The following is a 22,123-nucleotide window of genomic DNA, read 5'->3' on the forward strand; positions in this document are numbered from 1 at the left end:
ATTCAAGAATTTCATTACATATTTTACTTAGCCTTACTGTCCTCAATCACTCTCAGTGAGAAAAAGCAGTATAATTGATTGAAAGTCAAATTATATAAAGGAATCATTGAGTCTGAGTTTAAGAGATTCTAATAAAGGCTGATGTAATTCCTGAGTGTCTTTTACATAGTCTCATTTTGGGGTACCCTGAGAGATATATAAGCTAAATATTACCTGGAAAGAATATCAATTTCCAAATACATTTGGGTCACACATTCTTTACATATATTCTTACAACTCTGTTCTAAATTTGCTTTGTTTTGACTCCATAAATGACTGGATTGAAACAAGGAGGAACACCACATATAGACTGGCCAGGAATATGTGAATGTAGCTAGGGACATTTCTACCAAACCATGAGTCATAAAGGAGAAAAATGCTAGAGTACACTAGGCTAAAATGATACATACATGTGAACCACATTTACTAAGTGTCAGGCATCTCTGGAAGGAAAACAGAAAACAGCTCATAGGATCTGAACATAGGAGAGGACAAAAAGGATTAAGTCAAAGATGAGGGCAGCAATAGAAAATGAGCCATAGATGATGTAGACTCTTACATTAACACAGGCAAGACGGGCAATTCCCACATGTTCACAGTAGGTATGAGGGATAATGTAGTGCCTACAGAAGGATAATCATTTAAGAGGAGGGTAGAGGGGCATGAAAAGGAGTACAGTACTGACCTCCTCACTACAAATGAGGCCATGGTGACTATCATTTTGTTGGTGAGAATAGTAGTATATCTCAGTGGATCACAGATGGTGACAAAGTGGTTAATTGCCATCGCCAAGAGTACAACAGATTCCATAACAGTGCAGGTATGGATAAAGAACATTTGGATGAGGTAGCCTTTAAAGCCTATCTCCTTAAACCAGAAGATGGCCAGCATCTTGGGGATGGTTGAAGTGGAAAGGCCTAGATCAGGGGTGGGCAAACTTTTTGACTCGAGGGCCACAATGGGTTCTTAAACTGGACCGGAGGGCCGGAACAAATCATGGATGGAGTGCTTGTGTGAACTAATATAAATTCAAAGTAAACATCATTAGATAAAAGGGTACGATCTTTTTTTTTTTTTTTTTTTAGTTTTATTCATTTCAAACGGGCTGGATCCGGCCCATGGGCCGTAGTTTGCCTGAGGATGGCCTAGATCAAAGGAAATAAGAGCCAAGAGGTAGAAATGGGTTGATGAATATCATGCTCAGTCTTAATATTTCCCGCAAGTGCCATCAAATAAACAACAAAGAAAGGGAAGGCAATCCAAATATGAAAATCTTCTAGACCTGGTATACCCAGCAGAAGGAAGGCAGAGGGATGTGAGGCAGTGTCATTGACAGGACATCTTCCTGAGAACTCTTGGAAAATGCTCTACTGTCTTCTTTGGTATTTCTGGGGAAACATAAAGGATGGCTGAATATCATTATGTATAATAGCATACCAGTAAAACTCTTAACAACATAATGAAAGAAATGTGAGGCTAGTTAACTACCAGAGATATTAAAATTATTGCCTATCTCATTTAATATTCCATGGAAATTGTGGAAGTTAGAAAGAATTTTTTCTGCTGGTAGAGTGGTTCATGGTCATCTTTAGCTCACTCTTTTGTGAAATGCTCATCTGGTTACCCTCCCAGTAACATAACTTGTGTAACATTTTCAAGTTACCTTGGTACCTGAGTTGATCAGGTACATAAGAGAAACCCTCAAAATGTTATTTTAATAAAGGGCAAGAAATTGAAATGTAAAAAACTTTGGATACGATGGTCAAGAAGATATCCACTAATGAAGCTCATCTGTGCAGCATAGTCCCATTCTGTAGGTGTAACTTTTCCCCTTTTTCACTTTAATAAGACTGTGGTTATAGCCATCTTTTGATGAAATGGGTGCTTCCATGCTGTAATTGATGAAGCGATTATTAGAATTTTTAGTCAAAAAGTTTAATTCATTATATAAACAAATAATGTAAAAAAGATGATCATAATAGAATTAGAAAAAGTAGTTATTAAATTCAGCATTCATATATGAGAGTAAAAAACAAAACCCTTTTAACCAACTAGGCAAAAAAATAAAAGTTACTCATTTGGTGGAAGGAATCCATGAAAAACCTATAGCTAATATCATTTTGAATGGTGAAATACTGGAAGGTTTGTCCTTTGGGTTTAAAAAAGGCAAAAACATCAACTAGCATCAATTTTGCTAGAGGGTCTAACAAGCTAAATATGTCAAGAAAAAAAAAGTAATACTGAAATGAAAAAGTAAACGTTCCTATTTAGAAATTACCTGAACAGTTACAGAAAAATAAAAAAATTTAGAAGCAATCATTTCAGTTATTAATTGCTCAGGTATAAGCATCAATATTATTAGCAAACAATTACAAATTAAAATTTTAAATTATAATTTTGTAAAATTTTGAAATACCACTTACAATGGCATGAAAACATGGAGTACTTAGTAATAAACATTTAAATTATAAAACATGAAAGAATTTAAGGAGACAATTTTTAAAAATTATATAACATTCATGGTTTGGTTGACAAATATGTTAAGATGTCAATTCTTCCTAAATTTATCAATAAATTTAAAACAGCTTCAATCAATACCAAAAAAAGTAAGCTTATTCTAAAATAACTATAGAAATATCCTAAAATCATTGGAAAAAGTATATCAAAACTGTGGGACTTACAACAAAGGACTTCAAATTTATAAAACTATAGTAATTAAGATAGTGTGGTAATTGCACAATGATAGATAAGTAGAACATAATAGAAAAAAAGAAAGAACTAGGCACATTTCATGTCATAAATTCAATTGCATAAAGTGACCAATGTAGCAATTCAATGAAGATAGAAAAGCCATTTCTAACAATGATAATGGGTATAATTGAACATAAGTTCCGGGTCAATTGCTCATTTACCTTTGTGGAGTCTAAATTTGAAATAACCTTTGGAGGCTTCCTTGATTGGAACAGAACTAAATCTCCGAGTTGTTTTATAACAATGTAGATACCCGGAATCAATGATGATCATCCTAAGGGCATGCTTCAAATATTTCTAACTTACAAATGATTCCAGGATGGAAACCAAGTATTTCTACCTTTTGGCTTCAGATTTAGTTAAAATTAGAGAACGTTTCATAATTATAGAAGAGAAGCATTTCAGCATAAATTAAGCTTAACCACATCTTGCACAGAATCTATGAAATGCAGTTTCATTGCATTTCAAATTAACTACTAAAATTTATACTTGGCCCAGCCAGCATGGCTCGTAATTGAGCATTAACTTATGAACCTGGAGGCCACAGTTCGATTCCCGGTCAGGGCACATGCCTGGGTTTTGGGCTCAGTCCTTAGTAGTGGGCATGCAGAAGGCAGCCAATCCATGATTCTCTCTCATCATTGTTGTTTCTATCTCTCTCTCCCTTCCTCTCTGAATTCAATAAAAAAATATTTTTTTAAAATTTGTAGTTGGTCTTTTTTGACATATATGGAGATTTTTCCTAATTTCTGGTTGGTACTGATCTGAAAACCTCCAATAGATTGTAAAAATAAATCTCTTTAAGAATTTTTTAATTGTATAAAGATTTAATCTTGCTCCCCCCCCCCCAAAAAAAATAAATAAATCCGGCCACCACCATATGCCATCCATTTGCATAACTGTTTAATAACAGTATGCATATGTATTAGCAGTGTTAACCTATAATCCCCATGGGAAAAACTTATTCACTGGAGTACAGTGCTTATGCTTGGTTATTTTTTGCCTTTCGTCTCTCAGATTCCACTCATTCCCAAAGTTACTTAGGTTAACACATTTTCCCCCATTCACTTATTAAGGTTGTTCTTTTTCCCTATATTTATAATGCACTGTACTTGTCAAAATCTGCATTTCATTTTGGGATCTTCCTATTAGTAAATGGTGTTTTTAAAATTACATTAAGTTGTATAATTCTATGGGTTTTGTCAAATGTATAGTATCATGTATCCACCCTTATAGTATCATACAGAATATTTCACCAACTTAAAAATTCCCATGTTCCCCCCTATTTATTAACCCTCACTCTTTTTCCTCTGGTAAACATGAATATGTTTACTGTCTCTTTAATTTTGCTCTTTTCAGAATATAATATGACTAGAATAATATAATATGAATCTTCTTCAGATTAGCTTTTTCTAAGTGAAATCACTCAGCAATGTGCATTTGAAATTTATTTACATCTTTATATCGCTTCATATTTCATTTATTATTGATGCAGAATAGTAACCATTGTGTTATATACAATGGGTATAGCAAAATTTGAATAGTCTTTTATCATTTATCTGTTGAAGGGCATCTTCATTGCATCTAATTCTTGGCAATAATGAAAAAAATACTATTAATGTATATGTGCAAGTTTTTGTGTGAATGTACTTTTCAAACTAGTTGGGTAAATTCCTTGGAGTGTGATTGCTGGATTTTATGGCAAGACTATCTTTCGCTTTGTAGGAGACTTCCAAACTTTATTCCAGAGTTGCTGTGCCATTATACATTCCCACCAAAACTGATAAAAGTTTCTATTGCTTTGCATACTCACTTATTCTTGGTATTGCTTTACTTCTTTTTAATTTTCACCATTTTTAGTGGTAGGTAGTGAAATCCTACTGTACTTTTAAAATTTGCAATTCCTTATGGAAATATATGTTGAGTATCTTTTTATCTGTTTATTTTCTATATGTATATTTATGAGGTGTTTAGACAAATATTTTGCTCAGATTTTAATTGGGTTATTTTTTATTAGCATCCTAGAAGCTCAGTGCACAGATTCATGCACCAGTGGGGTCCCTTGGCCTGGCCTACTCTCTCTCGCAATCCAGGACCTCTCAGGGAATGTTGGAGAGCCAGTTTCAGCCCAATCCATGCACTAGGCCTCTAGTATGCATATAAAATCTTGGGTTAATCTCTTCCTGCCCTCCCCCTCCCCCATTCCTTTTGAGATTCATCAGTCTGTTCCATGCTTTCATGCCTGTGAGTTGAGCGCCTTCCCCCTGGTGGTCAGTGCACGTCATAGCTACTGGTCGAATGGTCAAACGGTTGCTTAGGATTTTATATAGGGTGTCCCAAAATTCAAGCAAGATTTTCCACTCAATTCTATTGCAAATCTTGCATGAATTTTGGGACACCCTATAGAGTAGAGGCCCGGTGCACAAAAATTTGTGCACTCGGGGGGGCAGTCACTCAGCCCAGCCTGTGCCCTCTCGAAGTCTGGGATCCCTTGGGGGATGACCACCTGCTGGATTAGGCCCGCTCCCCAGGGGATTGGGCCTAAGCTGGCAGTCAGACATCCCTCTGGCAGCCCGGCAGCCCTCCAAGGATATCCACTTGCCAGCAGGGAGCAGGCCTAAGCTGCAGTCGGACTTCCTTAGCACTGTTGAGGAGGCGGGAGAGGCTCACACCACCACCGCTGTGCTGGCAGCCATCAGCCTGGCTGAGCAGAGCTCCCCCTGTGGGAGTGCACTGACCACCATGGGGCAGCTCCTGCACTGAGGGTCTTCCCCCTGGTGGTCAGTGTGTGTCTAGTGACCAGTCGTTCCCAGTCGTTCTGCTGTTAGGGTCAATTTGCATATTACCCTTTTACTATATAGGATAGAGGCCTGGTGCATGGGTGGGAGCCAGCTGCTTTGCCCTGAAGGATGTCTCGGATTATGGTGGGGGTCCTGGTGGGATGCCTAGCCAGCCTGGGTGAGGGGCTGAGGGTCGTTTTCAGGCTGGCCACACCCCCTTCAGGGAGGGGGGTCCTGCTGGGGTGCCTGACCAGCCTGGGTGAGTGGCTGATGGCTGCTTGCAGGCTGGCCACAGCCCGTTCAGGGTGGGGGTCCCTGCTGGGGTAACTGGCCAGCCTGGGTGAGGAGCTGAGGGCCGTTTTCAGGCCGGCTGGCGACTGAAGGGTAGGGGGTCCTGCTGAGGTGCCTGGCCAGCCCAGGTGAGGGGCTGACGGCTGTTTGCAGGCTGGCCACAGCCTCTAGCCTCCCAAACTCCCAGTGGAGGCTGACTAGAAGCAGGTATCTGGGATTTATTTTTCTTCTATAATTGAAATTTTGTTGCCTTGAGCAGAGGCCACTGCCAGCCAGGGCAGGCAGAAAGCTTGGCTTCCTCCATCACCAGGGCAACCAAGCCTCCTGCTTGCTCCAGCTTCGTGGCTCCTGGCTGCCATCTTGGTTGGGTTAATTTGCATATAGTTGCTCTGATTGGCTGGTGGGCATGGCTTAGGGTGTAGCGGAGGTGCTTTCAATTTGCATGTGTCTCTTTTATTAGATTAGATATTTAGTTGTAGATTTTGATTATTTTTAAATCAACTTGAGAAACTTCTCTATTCCGTTTTTGCAAGTGTTGTTATAAATATGTGCCATGTTTTCCTTAAAGATGTTTCTTGCCCAGCCAGGATAGGTCAGTGGTTGAACATACACCCATGAACCAAGAGATCACTGGTTTGATTTCCAGTCAGGGCATATGCCCAGGTTTCAGGTTTGATCCCCAGTGGTAGGCATGTAGGAGATAGCTGATGAATGTTTCTCTCTCATCACTGTTTCTATCTCTCTATCCCTCTCTCAACCCCTCTCTTGAAATCAATAAAAACCTATTTAAAAATATATTTTTTTAATCATTCATACAATGAATAGAATTTTTCTCCCTTAAGTTGATGTTCTAAGTTGTTTTTGTTGATTGTTTTTTGAATGTTGAACCAGCTTTGCATGTCAGGAATAAACACCACTTGGTCATGCTATATAGTTATTTTTATAAATTATTAGCTTCAATTTTCTAATATATTATTAAGTATTTTTGCATCTGTTCATGAGAAATATTTTTGAGGCATATTCAGCGTTTTAAAAATTGTTTATTTTTTGGATAATATCTTTAGCTGGATTTGGTGTTGGGGTATTTCCAACTTCATAAAATTAAGTGATTTTTTTCTGGAAGTGATTTTAGGTAATTGCTGCAATTTTCTTTTCCTTTAATATTTGGTAGAATTCACTGGTAAAGCCATCAAAACCTGATTTTGGTGAAAAGGTAACTAATTAGTGATGTAATTCATTAATTAACATAGAGACATTTAGGTATTTGGAACTATAAATTTACTTCTATGGAAATTTACATATTTCTATATTTGGGGGCATTATATTATAAATATATCTGAGGAGAAACTGGACTTAAAGATAGTTTCAGTGCTTTTGCCACTGATTTCAACTTACCTTTTAGGCCATGAAAATATAAAGAAAAGTTAATGCTTAGAGACATATAAAAGACTGTTTGAAAAAAAAAAAAGGCATATAAGGTAGCCTTTAAAATTTTAAAAGAAAACATTAACAGATTAATACATTGAAATTTTTTAATTCACAGCTGGAATAAAACTAGAATACTGTACCTGGCTAGTGTGGCGCAGTGGTTGAACCTCAACCTATGAACCAAGAGGTCAGGGGTTCAATTACCAGTCAGGGCACATGCCCAGATTGCGGGTTTAATACCAATAGGGGCGTGCAAGAGGCAGTTGATCAATGATTCTCTCTCATCATCGATGTTTCTACCTTTCTCTTCCTCTCCTTTCCTCTCTGAAATCAATACGTTTATATATTTTTTAATCCATAAGAATGATATAGAGTAGCTATTGCATAGAAATATGGCACATTCTTTAAATCCTACTTAATATCTACTGATACCATTGATTAAAAAAATTACATATAAAGACTGATGAGCCATATTCTGCCATATGAATTGGACAACAAAGCTTAGACTTTTGACTGTCTGAACTCATTAAAATGCTTAAAGAAAAGAGCCAAAATAAAGAAACATTTATGTCAAGCACATTTAAATTTACTGAATTTAATATAACAAGGCATTTCATCTCATATATATTAGGCACTATTTCTTTTCAATTACTTATTTTTAAATAATATTTTTTTCACATGGTTATATATCTGCTTGGTTCTGACTCCATATATGACAGGGTTGAGCATTGGTGGTACTATAACGTAAAGATTCGCTAGAAGTATGTGGATATAGCGAGGGACATTTCGGCCAAAGCGATGTGTCATGAAGGAAAAGAGGGCGGGTGTATAGAAGGCAAGAATTACACAAACATGAGAACCACATGTGCTGAGGGACTTGAGCCGGGCTTCACGGGAAGGAAGGCGGAAAACAGCACGGAGTATCTGAACGTAAGAAAGGGCAATGGCTACAATGTCAAACACTAGGATTGAAATAGCACCCAAGCCATAGATGATATTGATCTTGATGCTGGCACAAGAGAGACGAGCAAGACCCATGTGCTCACAGTAGGTATGAGGAATGACATGATTCCCACAGAAGGGCAATCGCAAAATGAGAAATACAAATGGAATCACAGAAATAAATGAACGCACCACCACACCAAGACCAATCATTGAAACGATCTTATTGGTGAGGATGGTGCTATATCTGAGTGGGTTGCATATGGCCACATAACGGTCATAAGCCATTGCCAAGAGGACTGCAGATTCCATGCCAGTGAAGTTGTGAATGAAAAACATCTGGGTGAGGCAGGCATCAAAGATGATCTCCCTGAGATTGAACCAGAAGATCCCAAGCATCTTAGGGATGGTAGCTGTGGAGAGACCCAAGTCAATGGTGGCCAACATGGCCAGGAAGTAGAACATCGGCTGGTGGAGGCTGCTCTCAGCCTGGATCACAAACAGAATAGTGAGGTTCCCTATGAGTGCAATCATGTACACAGCACAAAAGGGAAAGCCAATCCAAATGTGGAGCATTTCCAGTCCTGGAACTCCCAGCAACAGGAAGGAGGCAGGATGATACTGAGTGTCATTGAGAAGGAACATCATGATAGGTAATGCATAAGTCCATGTTCCTTCCAAATGTGCTTCTGCAAACCTGTATGTAGGTTACCAGGTAAAACTCTGCAATGTTTTAAACCTAAAGAAAAATGACAGTTCACAATTAGAAATGTACTATGTAAAAAGCAAAGTGAAGATGTGAATTATCAATAAGAAGGCTTTGAAAGAAGTTACACGTAGATTGTAATAAAAAATTCTACATAATATATTCATCCTTCTTGGCACCGTTTTCTCTCTGTTAGAAGAATGGTCTCCTTTGCAATGGTTACCTCATTGGTAATATGCTAAGATTTTGTGTTAATACCTGCTTCATTAATTACCTTCTCTTATCATCACCAACATAATTTACTTTCAATTTTAACATTCAAAAGGCTCTATCAGCCTCTATAAATGGTTATTTCTATTAATTCCATTTGGTTGGTTGAATAGTAACACTCAAGTTAACATACAAGATGGGCAATAAGTGCTGATGAACACCCAGATTCATTAAGATGTGTTCTCAAATACTAAAAATAAATCTAAAAGATTAAAATAAACCCATTTGTTAATATTTATTTCTTATTATTACAAAATATGAAGTAAATGTAGTGAACACAACATTATCAACTACCATTTATTGAGGTACTGCCTACCACTTTCAATGCTGTCAGAACCTTTGCAAATATCATCCCTAATCTTTATAAACACTCTTTTTTTTTTTTTTAAATATATTTTATTGATTTCTTACAGAGAGGAAGGGAGAGGGATAGAGAGTTAGAAACATTGATGAGAGAGAAACATCGATCAGCTGCCTCCTGCACATCTCCCACTGGAGATGTGTCCGCAACCCAGGTACATGCCCTTGACCGGAATCGAACCTGGGACCTTTCAGTCCGCAGGCCGACGCTCCATCCACTGAGCCAAACCGGTTTCGGCAAATCTTTATAAACACTCTTAACTTGAATTTTTACATATGGATCTGAACCTGAAATAGCTTAAATGACTTGCCAAATGCTTAAAATGCTTATAATTAATAAAAGTGTATAAAAAGTAAGTAGAAAGTGGAGAGAATATAATTCAGTTGAAATGGAAAGATAATGGACATAAGAAAAATATAATCCATGCCTCACACTCATGTCATATATACACAGCCCCCTCTTTCACACACAGTTACTCAAACACAGTCTCTTTTAAGCTCACATATATCTAAAAAAGAGATATCAGTATCCTCACTATAAATCTGAAGCAATTGTACTTTAAGTGTTTAAGATATATGGCAAATATTTTGAAGAAGAAACTAGACAGAAAGCATATTCTGAACAAACTGAATCATTTTCAATGATACTTACACTGCTCTCATGTAATTTCATGTACCTTAGAGTATGCATTTTCTTTTTTTTAAAAATATTTTATTGATTTTTTTACAGAGAGGAAGGGAGAGGGATAGAGAGTTAGAAACATTGATGAGAGAGAAACATCGACCAGCTGCCTCCTGCACACTCCCCACTAGGGATGTGCCCGCAACCAAGGTACATACCCTTGACCGGAATCGAACCTGAGACCTTTCAGTCCACAGGCCGACGCTCTATCCACTGAGCCAAACCGGTTAGGGCGAGTATGCATTTTCAAAGCATTTGACCATTCATTATGTGTAACTGTTTTATAGTAAAAAGTGCCTTTTCATGATTTGGCATCACTGGAGGATTCCAAAGAACAATACTAATTATGATCACAGTTTCATTAAGACAATTGTGATATTATGAAGACACTGATACCTAGGAAGCAAAGCCAAGAAGAGTGTCCTTTCGGTTCATGATAAATACATAATAAAAGGAAACTACAATATGGGTGAGGAAAGAAGAAACTCCTAGGAGTAAATGTCAAATATTGGAAAGGGATCTAAGAGCATTAGATGTCATTTGAGTGAGACACTCCGTGAAATGTCCAAAGGAATAAAGTCTTCCTACTATGACGTTCTGGCCTGGCCATGGAACAGCAAAAAGGTGTGACATGGACACCATACGGAATGAAAGTAGGATCCAATTATGAAAGCAAAATTTTCTGTGATTTATCAGTGTAAGTTCCAATGGCAAGTTCTTGTATTAAATAAAGCTCTTGTATTCATAAATAACATCTCAGAAGATCAGAAATGTAGGCAAATAGTCTCAGAAAAGTAAGAAAACAATGTTTTCCTTTTTTCATCATTCCTATGTGCACTAGATTCTCAAGAAATAAGAATTACTTTAGCTAGTAGGGGCAGAGCTCAACATTAAAGAAGAGAATAAGCTGCCTTTTTGGGTTTTATGAGGTTTTTTTAGTTGTTGTTTTTAGAGGGAAGGATGGTATTATATTCTGTGGTCAAAAATAAAATAATGAGGAAAATATATCTCTCAACTCAGATAATTGTATTCTGCAATAGAGCCTTATAAGCTGGTTAAGTAAAAAGACAGTGTAGCAATAATTTGAAGACATACTGAAAAATGAACTTTTGTACTTGTTTGTCTTGCATCATTATTATTCTGTGAACTGACTAGATAAAAAAATCTGAAAAGCATCTTCCTCCCTTCCCAAGCATTTAAAAACACAACTGATTCTACTTCTTCAATATCTTTAAAATCAGTACATTTGTTGTATTCTGAAAGAACCAGTTTAAATCCTCTTCATTCCGTGGGTTTATTATAGCACAGAACTTTGCAATGCTTAAAAGCATGAGCTCCACCATCAGACTAATTGCGTTGAAACTAACTTAAACACTTATTCACTCTGTAATGAAAAGAAAGCAAACAACAAGCATTTTTACCTATAAAATACAGATAAGATAAATGTGTTCATAGTTTTAAACAAGTAATTCATTTAAAATATTTTTGAACCTATTCCAAAAAATATGTTATCTGTCATTCTTTAGATATCAAGAAATTGGTTTTTCTAAAATGCACAACAAAAGGATTCAGGCTGAAGTCTAGTGTTATGTGGCCCCTTTAAAATGTGATCCTATTCGTTTCCTAAGTTTCAGCCTTAGTCTTCTTTCCCCAAAGCGTATCCTGTGTCTCTTCTCTTCCTCTCCTAGGCTTCATTCTTCCTTCATCCATCACTGTGAAGTAAGGATGCTCTGAGAGCTGCAACATGGGGAAGACTCACCCGGCTGAGCACCAGGAATCCTGTCTCTATCTTGTCTCAACCTGCTCAGTTTTTATGAGGGCACTACTCTTTGCCTGGGAGGAACTTCCAATGGAAAAATCCCCTAGAGGCATTTTGTAAAGGACACAGGTCTCTGAGGAGTGTCTAATCTGGCTCTAACTCAATAAGAGAGAGAAATAAGGAACTCTGGCTTCTAAGGAAATGAAGGCAGAAAAGTGAAATTCAGGGTAATATGATGACAGAATAAGAGGTAGTATCCCCCCTCCCCTCCACCTCCCCCCGCCCCCCCTCCCACCCCCGCATGGAAACACCAAGATAACAACCTTTGTGAGAGTTCCAGAATCCAGAAAAGAGGTTATATGACCCCGGTGGAGCATAGAAGGAGAAAAGACAGATTGAAAAAATATGAAGTAAAGTTTTACTTTACCAACATCACCCCTCCTCCCACCTAGCACTGCTCTGCTCAGGAGAGATTCCCTCAGCCCATGAGTTCTCCCATGGGGGGAAAGAGAGCAAGCCCACCCCCCGGACAGTGTGTTTGTGCGGATATGTGTGTACACACATATATATGTATTCACAGGAACACATAGTCAATTCTCATTATTTCCATTAGTGTTCTATAAAGTCATTCTGAACACTAAATTTAAAAAATAGAACTATTGCTCCTAAGGGAAATGCAGAATTAGCTTCCTGTAGCCTCTTGTCACATTTTGTCAATCAATAAATATGCAATCTTGTTTTAAGTGTGTTTCTCCTTAAAGACACCTCATTTAATACATAGTTCTTACAAATTATTAATTGCATAGTCTTTAAATGGTTAAAAGCCAGGAGCTTAGGCATCCACTTGTATTATATACTTTCATTCACAACATCTTACACAACAAGCCAGTCTCATCAGTGTTGAAAACCTGCTCTTTCACAGAATCCTTCTCCTGTACACTTAGCAGACATTTTAAATTTTTTCTCTGGCCTCCTGATAAGCAGAAGCTGCCTCAGCAGTAGGTTGACTGCTTTTCATGCCTTGATGCCTTTTGAAATGTGCTAGCTAGCCAGCACAGTCAATAAGAACGTGACGTTTTTCTGATTCTGGATGATGGTGATATCTTTGACCTTGTAACAGTACCGTCCACTTCACCTTTTTTTAAAATAAGTTGTTATCTCATGAACCCACAAATTTACCCTCTTTTTCATCCCTTTACCACACACAACAGAATTTTCTTTAGTACATTCCAGCATGGCTTCATATACAGATAGACCAATTCCCTCTCCCTTTGCCTGGGTGTACCATATTTTTCATTCATTGACTTTGAACTCACAACCTACAGTGTTATAACTCATACTTGAAAGAAGCCTATATAACACAGGTATTTTCTCCATAAAGTACATTACAACCTTCTTGCACTTAAGAACACTAGAAAAGTATTATTTTATTCCAGTGCATTTCATAAATAAATAAATAAATAAATAAAATATTTAGTCCATTACACTTCAGAGCTGTCCTTGAGGCCATTTTAAACAGTAGAGTTGTCAAAAAAACATTAAAAAACATGGCGCTGAATAGAATACAAAAATGACACTTGTTTACAGCTAAAAATCAGAAGCTAGACTCTCACCTTGTTCAAACTCAGCTGGGGATGTGCTTGTCAGGCAACTCAAAATTTTTCCCACCTTGCCGAAACCAGTTTGGCTCGGTGGATAGAGCGTCGGCCTGCGGACTGAAGGGTCCCAGGTTCGATTCCGATCAAGGGCATGTACCTGGGTTGCGGGCACATCCCCGGTGGGGGATGTGCAGGAGGCAGCTGATCGATGTTTCTCTCTCATCAATGTTTCTAACTTTCTATCCCTCTCCCTTCCTCTCTGTAAAAAATCAATAAAATATATTTAAAAAAAAATTTTCCCACCTCTTTGCATATCTTCAAATAACTGTTAAAGTGACACAGGTATTTATTTAGGTTTATACATAAATTTTAGGGAGTAGGCAAATTTGCATTGTGATTTATAGAAGTCTTATACTTAAGATATACATAAAGAATACAATTAAGTGTAAAAATAAAATGATAATTTCAAGTTCTGCATTTTAAAATTTGGTAGCATTGACATTAAAAAAGACTTAAAAATTGTTCAAATAAGACAAACAAAAACTCTACAGACAATACTATGGTGGTTAATAGAGGAGAAGGAGGGTGGGAGGGGTAGATAATGGAGAGTACAGGGGATCAAATATATGGTGACAGAAAGAGATTTGAATTTATGTGGTCATACATAATTCAATATACAGATGATATATTACAGAACTGTAAGCTTCAAACTTATGTAATTTTATAAACCAATGCCATCCCAATAAATTTAATAACATTTTTAAAAAATTGTTCAGATATCTTTTTTTAAAATTTATTTTTATTTATTTTTTAATATATTTTATTGATTTTTTACAGAGAGGAAGGGAGAGGGATAGAGAGTTAGAAACATCAATGAGAGAGAAACATCGATCAGCTGCCTCCTGCAAATTCCCTACTGGGGATGTGCCCACAACCGAGGTACATGCCCTTGACCAGAATCGAATCCAGGACCCTTCAGTCTGCTGGCCACACTCTATCCACTGAGCCAAACCGATTAGGGCTTAAATAGGCAGGTTTAGAGAGTTTTAGGAATAAGGAGGAGGAATGCATGGGGGAGGAATGCATAGGTGAGGGCTTGGAGCCACCAGAAGGCATACATTCACAGAAAAAAAAAGAGGTGCCACAGGATAAGGGGAGAGGAAGACAAGGAAGATAAGGAAAAGCCAAGGGTATGGGGGGGTTGGGGGGTGGGGGGGAAACAAACTTTCACAGAAGATAGAGAAATGCCGAAATGGCAGAAAGAGAAAAACAGATTTTCACAGGAGTTAGAGAAATGTTAATTGTTCAGATATCTTAAAGGAGCTTGGAGTATATGTGAAAGCACACTAACTCTATATTGCTGAGAGGATTGCATGCTTAAAGATACCAAATTTTCCACATTGATGTGTAGGTGCAATTAAATGTTCATCAAAATTCAATTTTATTTCATATAATTAAATATTTTACTTGAAATTTATTCTGATGAACTATGAAAAGAATTAAGATGTATATTACAACATGATATAATAAAATTAAATATTTTACTTGAATTTATTCTGATGAACTATGAAAAGAATTAAGATGTATATCACAACACAATATAAAAATTTAAAGTCGAACATGATTGAAATATTCAAAATCATATAAATATGAAAATCATGGAATAATGTTAAATGGAATATCAAGATTACATTATGGTTAATGTTCGTTTTCCTTTCTGTCTTTCTATAATAGAAATAAAAAGGCATTATTTTAAATGAAGGGATTATACACTAGATTTCCTTCCTTGATACATACATATGATTTCAGAGAAATATAAAGAAAGACTCACCTTCTCTCCCCCAACCCTTCTTGGATTCCCCTGGTATGAAGATGTTAACTCTAGGGCTTCTGGTCAAGATGGCAGCATATATAAATGCAGTACTTGAATCTTCTTACAACTACATCAAAATTACAACTAATGCCCTAACCTGTTTGGCTCAGTGATATAGCTTCAGCCTGCGGACTGAAAGGTCCCAGGTTCGATTCCGGTCAAGTGCATGTACCTTGGTTGCAGGCACATATCCATCAGGAGGTGTGCAGAAGGCAGCTGATCAATGTTTCTCTCTCATCAATGTTTCTAACTCTATCCCTCTCCCTTCCTCTCTGTAAAAAATCAATAAAAAATATTTTTAAAAAATATTGCAACTAACTACAGAACAACCATCATTCAGAACTGACTGAAAGCTAATTGAAGAGATGTCCTACAACTAAAGATATAAATAACAAGCCACTTGGAGACTGGTAGGAGAAGTAGAGGTGTGGAATAGGCTGGTCCCACACTCACATGTGGCAGATAAAAGATAGGAGGGCCCTGGCCAGGTGGCTCAGTTGGTTGGAGCAAAGTCCTGTATAGCAAAAGGTTGTGGGCTCAGTTCCTGATCAGGGCACTTACTAGTCTGCAGGTTCAATCACCTGTTAAGGTGCATACAGGAGGCAACTGATCGATGTTTCTCTATCATACCAATCTCTCTCTCTCTTTCCACTTACTCTAAAATCAGTGGAAACATATCCTAGGGTGAGGATAAATAAATAAATAATAGGGAGGGTATCTCAGTTGCAGAGGTCCCCCTTGAGGAGAGAGGAGTCCCAGCACCGCGCCCCCCCCCCCACCAGAACACCCTGAGTCCCAGTGCCAGAAAGAGAGGTCCCCATAATTCCTGGCTGTAAAAACCAGTAGGGATTGTAGCTGAGTGAGACAGAGGACTGCTGGAGTCCCAGCCATTTCTCTTAAAGGGCCCATACACACACTTTCTTGGACTCATCACTCTGAGCTCTAGTGCTAGAACAACAGATCGAAAGGAACCAGGGAACTAAGGGGAGGAACTAAAGTATCAGGATGAGATCTTTAGGGGCAGCTTTCTCTCAGACAGAATGGCTGGCAGAGGCCATTGTTCCTTTTCTGAGCCTTTCCCCCAAAGAGCAGGCAGGAGCTCTGCCCTGATAATTCCCTGAGACCCCAGCCCACCTAAATTGTGGGCCCACCCTGCCGGGAGCCGGTCTATCCTTGCTGCTTGACACAGTCGCTGCAGAGAAGAAACGTCTGCACAGCATATGTTTCAAGGGACCTGGCATATATAGCATATTGTTCTTAATATGCTTGCTCCCCTTAGCGCTATGTGTTTTAACCAAGGTCACCTCTCCGAGAAAGGTTGTTTCCCCAGGTAGGGATTTTTCCCTGAGGTTAGGGAGGGGATAAAACACCTTAACTAAGTGCCAGGCAGGTAGTTAATCACTTTAACTACAAACAATCACGCTTAAGCTACATAATCTACATAAGATATATATTTGAGATTGTGGGGCAGGAAAATATATCTTAAAAAGGACAGAAGATACCTTGGATTTTATCAACATTAAAATATTTTATTGTTTAAGGAAACAAAAGATGAAAGGGCAAACCACAGACAGGGAGAAAATATTTATAATACATAGTTCTAAGAAAGGTTATATAACCAGACACATAAAGATCCTATCTAATAATGGACAAACATGGTAATTAACCATACCTCCGCTACTCTTCCCATTGGCTAATCAGCAGGATATGCAAATTAACTGCCAACCAAGATGGTGGCCAGCAGCCACACAGCTGAAGCGAACAGGAGGCTGCTTGCTCCAGTGATGGAGGAAGCCAAGGTTCCCAGCCTGCAGCAGCCCAGCTCTGAGCTGCACTCTAAGCAACAGTGTTGCAATTATAGAAGCTAAACAAACCCAGAAACCTGTTTTCAGCCAACTGGCCTCGGAGCTGGAGCCGCAACAAAGTTTCAATTACAAAAGGTAAATAAATCCCAGAATAAAAAAAAAAAAAGAAAAAGAAAAAAAGGAGACACTGGGAGCTTCAGTTGTAGGCTTGGCCTGCCTGAAAACAGCCCTCAGCCCCTCATCCAGGCTGGCCAGGCACCCCAGTGGGGACCCCCACCCTGATCCGGGACACCATTCAGGCAAACCAACCAGCCCCCACCCGTGCACCAGGCCTCTATCCTATATAGTAAAAGGGTAATATGTAAACTGACCCTAACAGCAGAAAGACTGGGAATATCTGGTCACTATGACACGCACTGAACACCAGGGGGCAGATGCTCAATGAAGGAGCTGCCCTCTGGTGGTCAGTGCGCGCCCACATGGAGGAGCTCTGCTCAGCCACAAGCCAGGCTGATGGCTGCCAGTACAGCGTTTGTGGTGGTAGCCTCTCCTGCCTCTTCAACAGTGCTAAGGATGTCTGACTGCAGCTTAGGTCTGCTCCCTGCTGGCAAGTGGACATCCCCTGAGGGCTGCCAGGCTGCCAGAGGGATGTCTGATTGCCAGCTTAGGCCCAATCCCCTGGGGAGCAGGCCTCAGCCAGCAGATGGTCATCCCCCAAAGGGTCCCAGACTGTGAGAGGGCACAGGCCGGGCTGAGGGACCTTCTTCCCCTCTCCCCCAGTGCACAAATTTTTGTGCACCAGGCCTCTAGTATTCTATAAGTCCAATATTAAGAGATAAAAATATAAAAGAGTGGGCAAAGAACTTGGACATGTACTCATAAAAAAGATAAGTAATATCAAATTAATACAAGAAAAATGCCTAGAAACTTTAATCATAAAGAAAAATACAAGTTTTCTCTTTAATAAAATGCCCTTTCATGACTCAGTAGATGCAGACAAATGATTGACAACATAATGTGGTGACAGTACAAAATGACAATACAAATAGGGAACAATTATAAATCTCATAAATTGATGGTGGAGGGTGAAAAGTATTATAATGTTAAATGTTCATTCTGCTACAGCCCTCCTATGACCTAAAAACTTCACTTTGTAAAGCATACAAAAAGGAGGAAATAATACAACCTGCTAAATAAAATTATAAGGGACAGAGAATGCAGCAATGGATATTGAGAAGTGGTCTGAAAAGAAGATGGAAATAAGATACTTTCAGAGGAGAGCCAACATAAATACATATTTTGACATAGTTATTGTAAGAAAGTATTTTTCTAACTTAAATTTCATAAAATTTCACAATGAAAATCAGTAGTGTCATTATGTTTCCATTCCTTATTTCTGTAATAATATTTTCTTCACACAATCATAGATCTGCTTAGTTCTGACTCCATATATGACAGGGTTGAGCATTGGTGGCACTATGACATAAAGATTGGCCAGGAGTATGTGGATATAGCGAGGGACATTTCGGCCAAAGCGATGTGTCATGAAGGAAAAGAGGGCGGGTGTATAGAAGGCAAGAATTACACAAACATGAGAACCACATGTGCTAAGAGACTTGAGCCGGGCTTCATTGGAAGGAAGACGGAAAACAGCACGGAGTATCTGAACATAAGAAAGGGCAATGGCTATAATGTCAAACACTAGATTACAAATTGCACATAAACCATAAATAATATTGATTTTGATGCTGGCACAAGATAGGCGAGCAAGACCCATGTGCTCACAGTAGGTATGAGGAATGACACGATTCCCACAGAAGGGCAATCGCAAAATGAGAAAGACAAATGGAATCACAAAAATAAGGGACCGCACTACCACTCCAAGACCAATCACAGACACAATCTTGTTGGTGAGGATGGTACTATATTGGAGTGGATTGCAGATGGCCACATAACGGTCATAGGCCATGGCCAAGAGGACTGATGATTCCATCAGTGTAAACTTGTGAATAAAAAACATCTGGGTGAGGCAGGCATCAAAGATGATCTCCCTGAAATTGAACCAGAAGATCCCAAGCATCTTAGGGATAGTAGCTGTGGAGAGACCCAAGTCAATGGTGGCCAACATGGCCAGGAAGTAGAACATCGGCTGGTGGAGGCTGCTCTCAGCCTGGATCACAAACAGAATAATGAGGTTCCCTATGAGTGCAATCATGTACACAGCACAGAAGGGTAAGCCAATCCAAACGTGGAGCGTCTCCAGTCCTGGAACTCCCAGCAACAAGAAGGAGGAGGGGTGAAACTGAGTGTCATTGGGAAGAGACATCCTGATAGGTAATGCATAAGTCTTCAGAAATTTATGTTCATCCAATATACTAGTCACCAGGGAGTGTTCTGTAGCTTTGAAGACCTAAATATAATTTAAGAACACTTAAGCCACCTTCTCTCATTATTGTTATTATCACCAATGGAGTTATTATCACCAATAGAATCTCCCCTTCAAGTTTGACTAATGTAGGATTCTGCCAGCTTATAAATATAGTGATGACAATTAGTTCCAGTTAATTAAATGACAACACACAGGGATAATAACTATCAACAAAAGAAGGAAGTCATCAACATTTATGACAAAATATAAAATGTACTTTAAAGGGTTAAAATTGGTCCATCTGATAGTATGGAGCCATGTTTTTATTGATTTTTTTTAGAGAGAGAGGTTTTTTGATTACCTCGTGAGTCCCTATTAACCTTTTGTTAACTTGATTTGTGTTAGAGCACACAAAGATTGATGGAACACATCCTCTCAGCATCCTGTATCATCATTTAGGGGGACAGTACAATTTTGTGTTCAAGAACAAGGGCTCTAGAGTCAGAACACTTCTATTGTTCCTAAAAACTTTTAAACGTGACATTAGAAAAGTTATTTGGCCCAGCTGCTGTGGCTAACTGGTTGAGCGTTGACCGGGAGTTCATGGTTCAATTTGCAGTCAGGGCACATACCTGGGTTTCGGGCTCAATTCCCAGGAGGTATGCAGGAGGCAGCTGATTGATGATTCTCTTTCATCATTGATGTTTCTATCTCTCTCTTTCTCTCCCTTCCTCTCTATAAAATCAATTAAAAAATAAAGAAATAAGAGTTATTTGCATTTGTGCATATATATAAGTAAAAGGATGGGAATTGTTCTGTATGTATCTAAATTTAGAAAATACTAACACCATTAACTTCATTATGGATAATTATTTTAAAATCTCTTCTGTTTTTAAAGTCCATAAAGGGAACTGTACAAATCTAAGCTTTTCTCTGTCTAATTAACCCTCTCTCTCAATGCACTGCCTTTCAAAATATGAGAAAAGATGAGAGTTATCTTGCACATAACTCAGGGAAAATTAACATTTGTCATCAAATAAAAGCTCTCGCAATCTTACAGTATTCTACCCTTAGGTTTATGTATATATACATTGAGCTAAAGCATTTTTTTCATGCTTTCCCTTTTTTTGATCTTAATATAAACCTCTCTTTATTCTATTTTTTTATTTTTAATATATTTTATTGATTTTTTTACAGAGAGGAAGGGAGAGAGATAGAGAGTCAGAAACATCGATGAGAGAGAAACATCGATCAGCTGCCTCCTGCACACTCCCTACTGGGGATGTGCCCGCAACCAAGGTACATGCCCTTGACCGAAATCGAACCCGGGACCCTTCAGTCCGCAGGCAGACGTTCTATCGACTGAGCCAAACCGGCCAGGGCAAACCTCTCTTTATATATTTTATTTATATTTGTGATTTCATAACCATTCTCATAATTCACATAAACTATAATCTTCACTTCTACTTGCTCTATCTTATTACACAATTTAACACATTTTATCAATAGAAAATTTGTGGACAAATTATGTAGTGAAAACATTCACACTGAAATAAATGTAAAGGTCCAATCACATAAGATAAATCTTGTCCTTATTTGCAATCAGAAATTAAAAATTAAAAATGATTATAATTCATACATTATATTTTTAAACAGAATATGAAGATTTATGATAATGAGTTAGTCTGTGTTAAAGAGTGACTATTTGAACAACTGATTGGAGAAAATTAACCTAACATTTAGTGAAGATTGTTTAGTAACCATTATTATTAAAGGCAAAAATTTGGGCAGAGCAATTTAACTACTTGCCATAATAAGAACTAATATTCACATATACACATGGATGTACTAGTATATATAGTGACTCTTATTGTAAAAGTGCCTGTAATAAAATAGAAGTTGAAACATTGAAAGTGTCCATTAATAAAGCAATATTAAACTTAAAAATCTGTGGCATTTTTTAATGTAGTACGCAGAAGCACTTAGAATAAAGTATATTTATATAAACTGACAGAAAAACATCTAAATGAAAAAACAAAGTAGAAATTTGATTTTTTTCATTAACATTAAAACACAATAAAAGCAAACATATGCATGTGTATTTATGAATGTGGTCATATAAATATATACATTTATATATAATTATGTATACTATTATATAATTATGTATACTATTACATAATACTTTATATATATGTATATATAACCAAATACACACACATATAAGTATATATATACACTTATAAATACAGAAAAGATCTAAAAAGAATCATATTTAAGTTAGGAGATGTCTAAAATGTGGGATGGATGGAAAGGTATACAGACAGCATAATTTAGATGTATCACTATGATTTGATTTTTTTAAGTGCCAATGTATTCTATATATTCATATATTACCTGTGTATTTTGAAGTAAGTAGATTAATAATGCAGAGTTACAACTGTATTCATCAGACAAAAAGGAAATTACAA

The 22,123-nt window shown here is 37.8% G+C and overlaps 2 protein-coding genes and 1 pseudogene across 2 annotated transcripts; all 3 read right to left on the reverse strand.

The window, feature by feature from the left end:
- Positions 1-283: 283 nt before the first annotated feature.
- LOC139018420 (olfactory receptor 52E8-like) lies at positions 284-3,063 on the reverse strand (annotated as a pseudogene).
- A 4,874-nt stretch (positions 3,064-7,937) lies between these two features.
- LOC139018142 (olfactory receptor 52E2-like) lies at positions 7,938-8,879 on the reverse strand. Its single transcript, XM_070426784.1, has one exon. The coding sequence runs from the start codon at positions 8,877-8,879 to the stop codon at positions 7,938-7,940; it is 942 nt and encodes a 313-aa protein (XP_070282885.1).
- A 9,795-nt stretch (positions 8,880-18,674) lies between these two features.
- On the reverse strand, positions 18,675-19,610 carry LOC139018143 (olfactory receptor 52E2). The gene has a single exon (XM_070426786.1). It carries the CDS (start codon positions 19,608-19,610, stop codon positions 18,675-18,677), a length of 936 nt encoding a protein of 311 aa, XP_070282887.1.
- Between the last annotated feature and the right edge of the window lie 2,513 nt (positions 19,611-22,123).

Source organism: Myotis yumanensis, unplaced genomic scaffold (assembly GCF_028538775.1).
Source record: "Myotis yumanensis isolate MYYU_CA2020_CCGP unplaced genomic scaffold, mMyoYum1.0.hap1 SCAF_10, whole genome shotgun sequence".
Classification (NCBI taxonomy): Eukaryota; Metazoa; Chordata; class Mammalia; order Chiroptera; family Vespertilionidae; genus Myotis; species Myotis yumanensis.

Bases quoted from the DNA above. Each gene is read 5' to 3' on its own strand.
- LOC139018142 (XM_070426784.1), bottom strand. From the start codon at position 8,879: ATGATGTTCCTTCTCAATGACACTCAGTATCATCCTGCCTCCTTCCTG.
- LOC139018143 (XM_070426786.1), bottom strand. From the start codon at position 19,610: ATGTCTCTTCCCAATGACACTCAGTTTCACCCCTCCTCCTTCTTGTTG.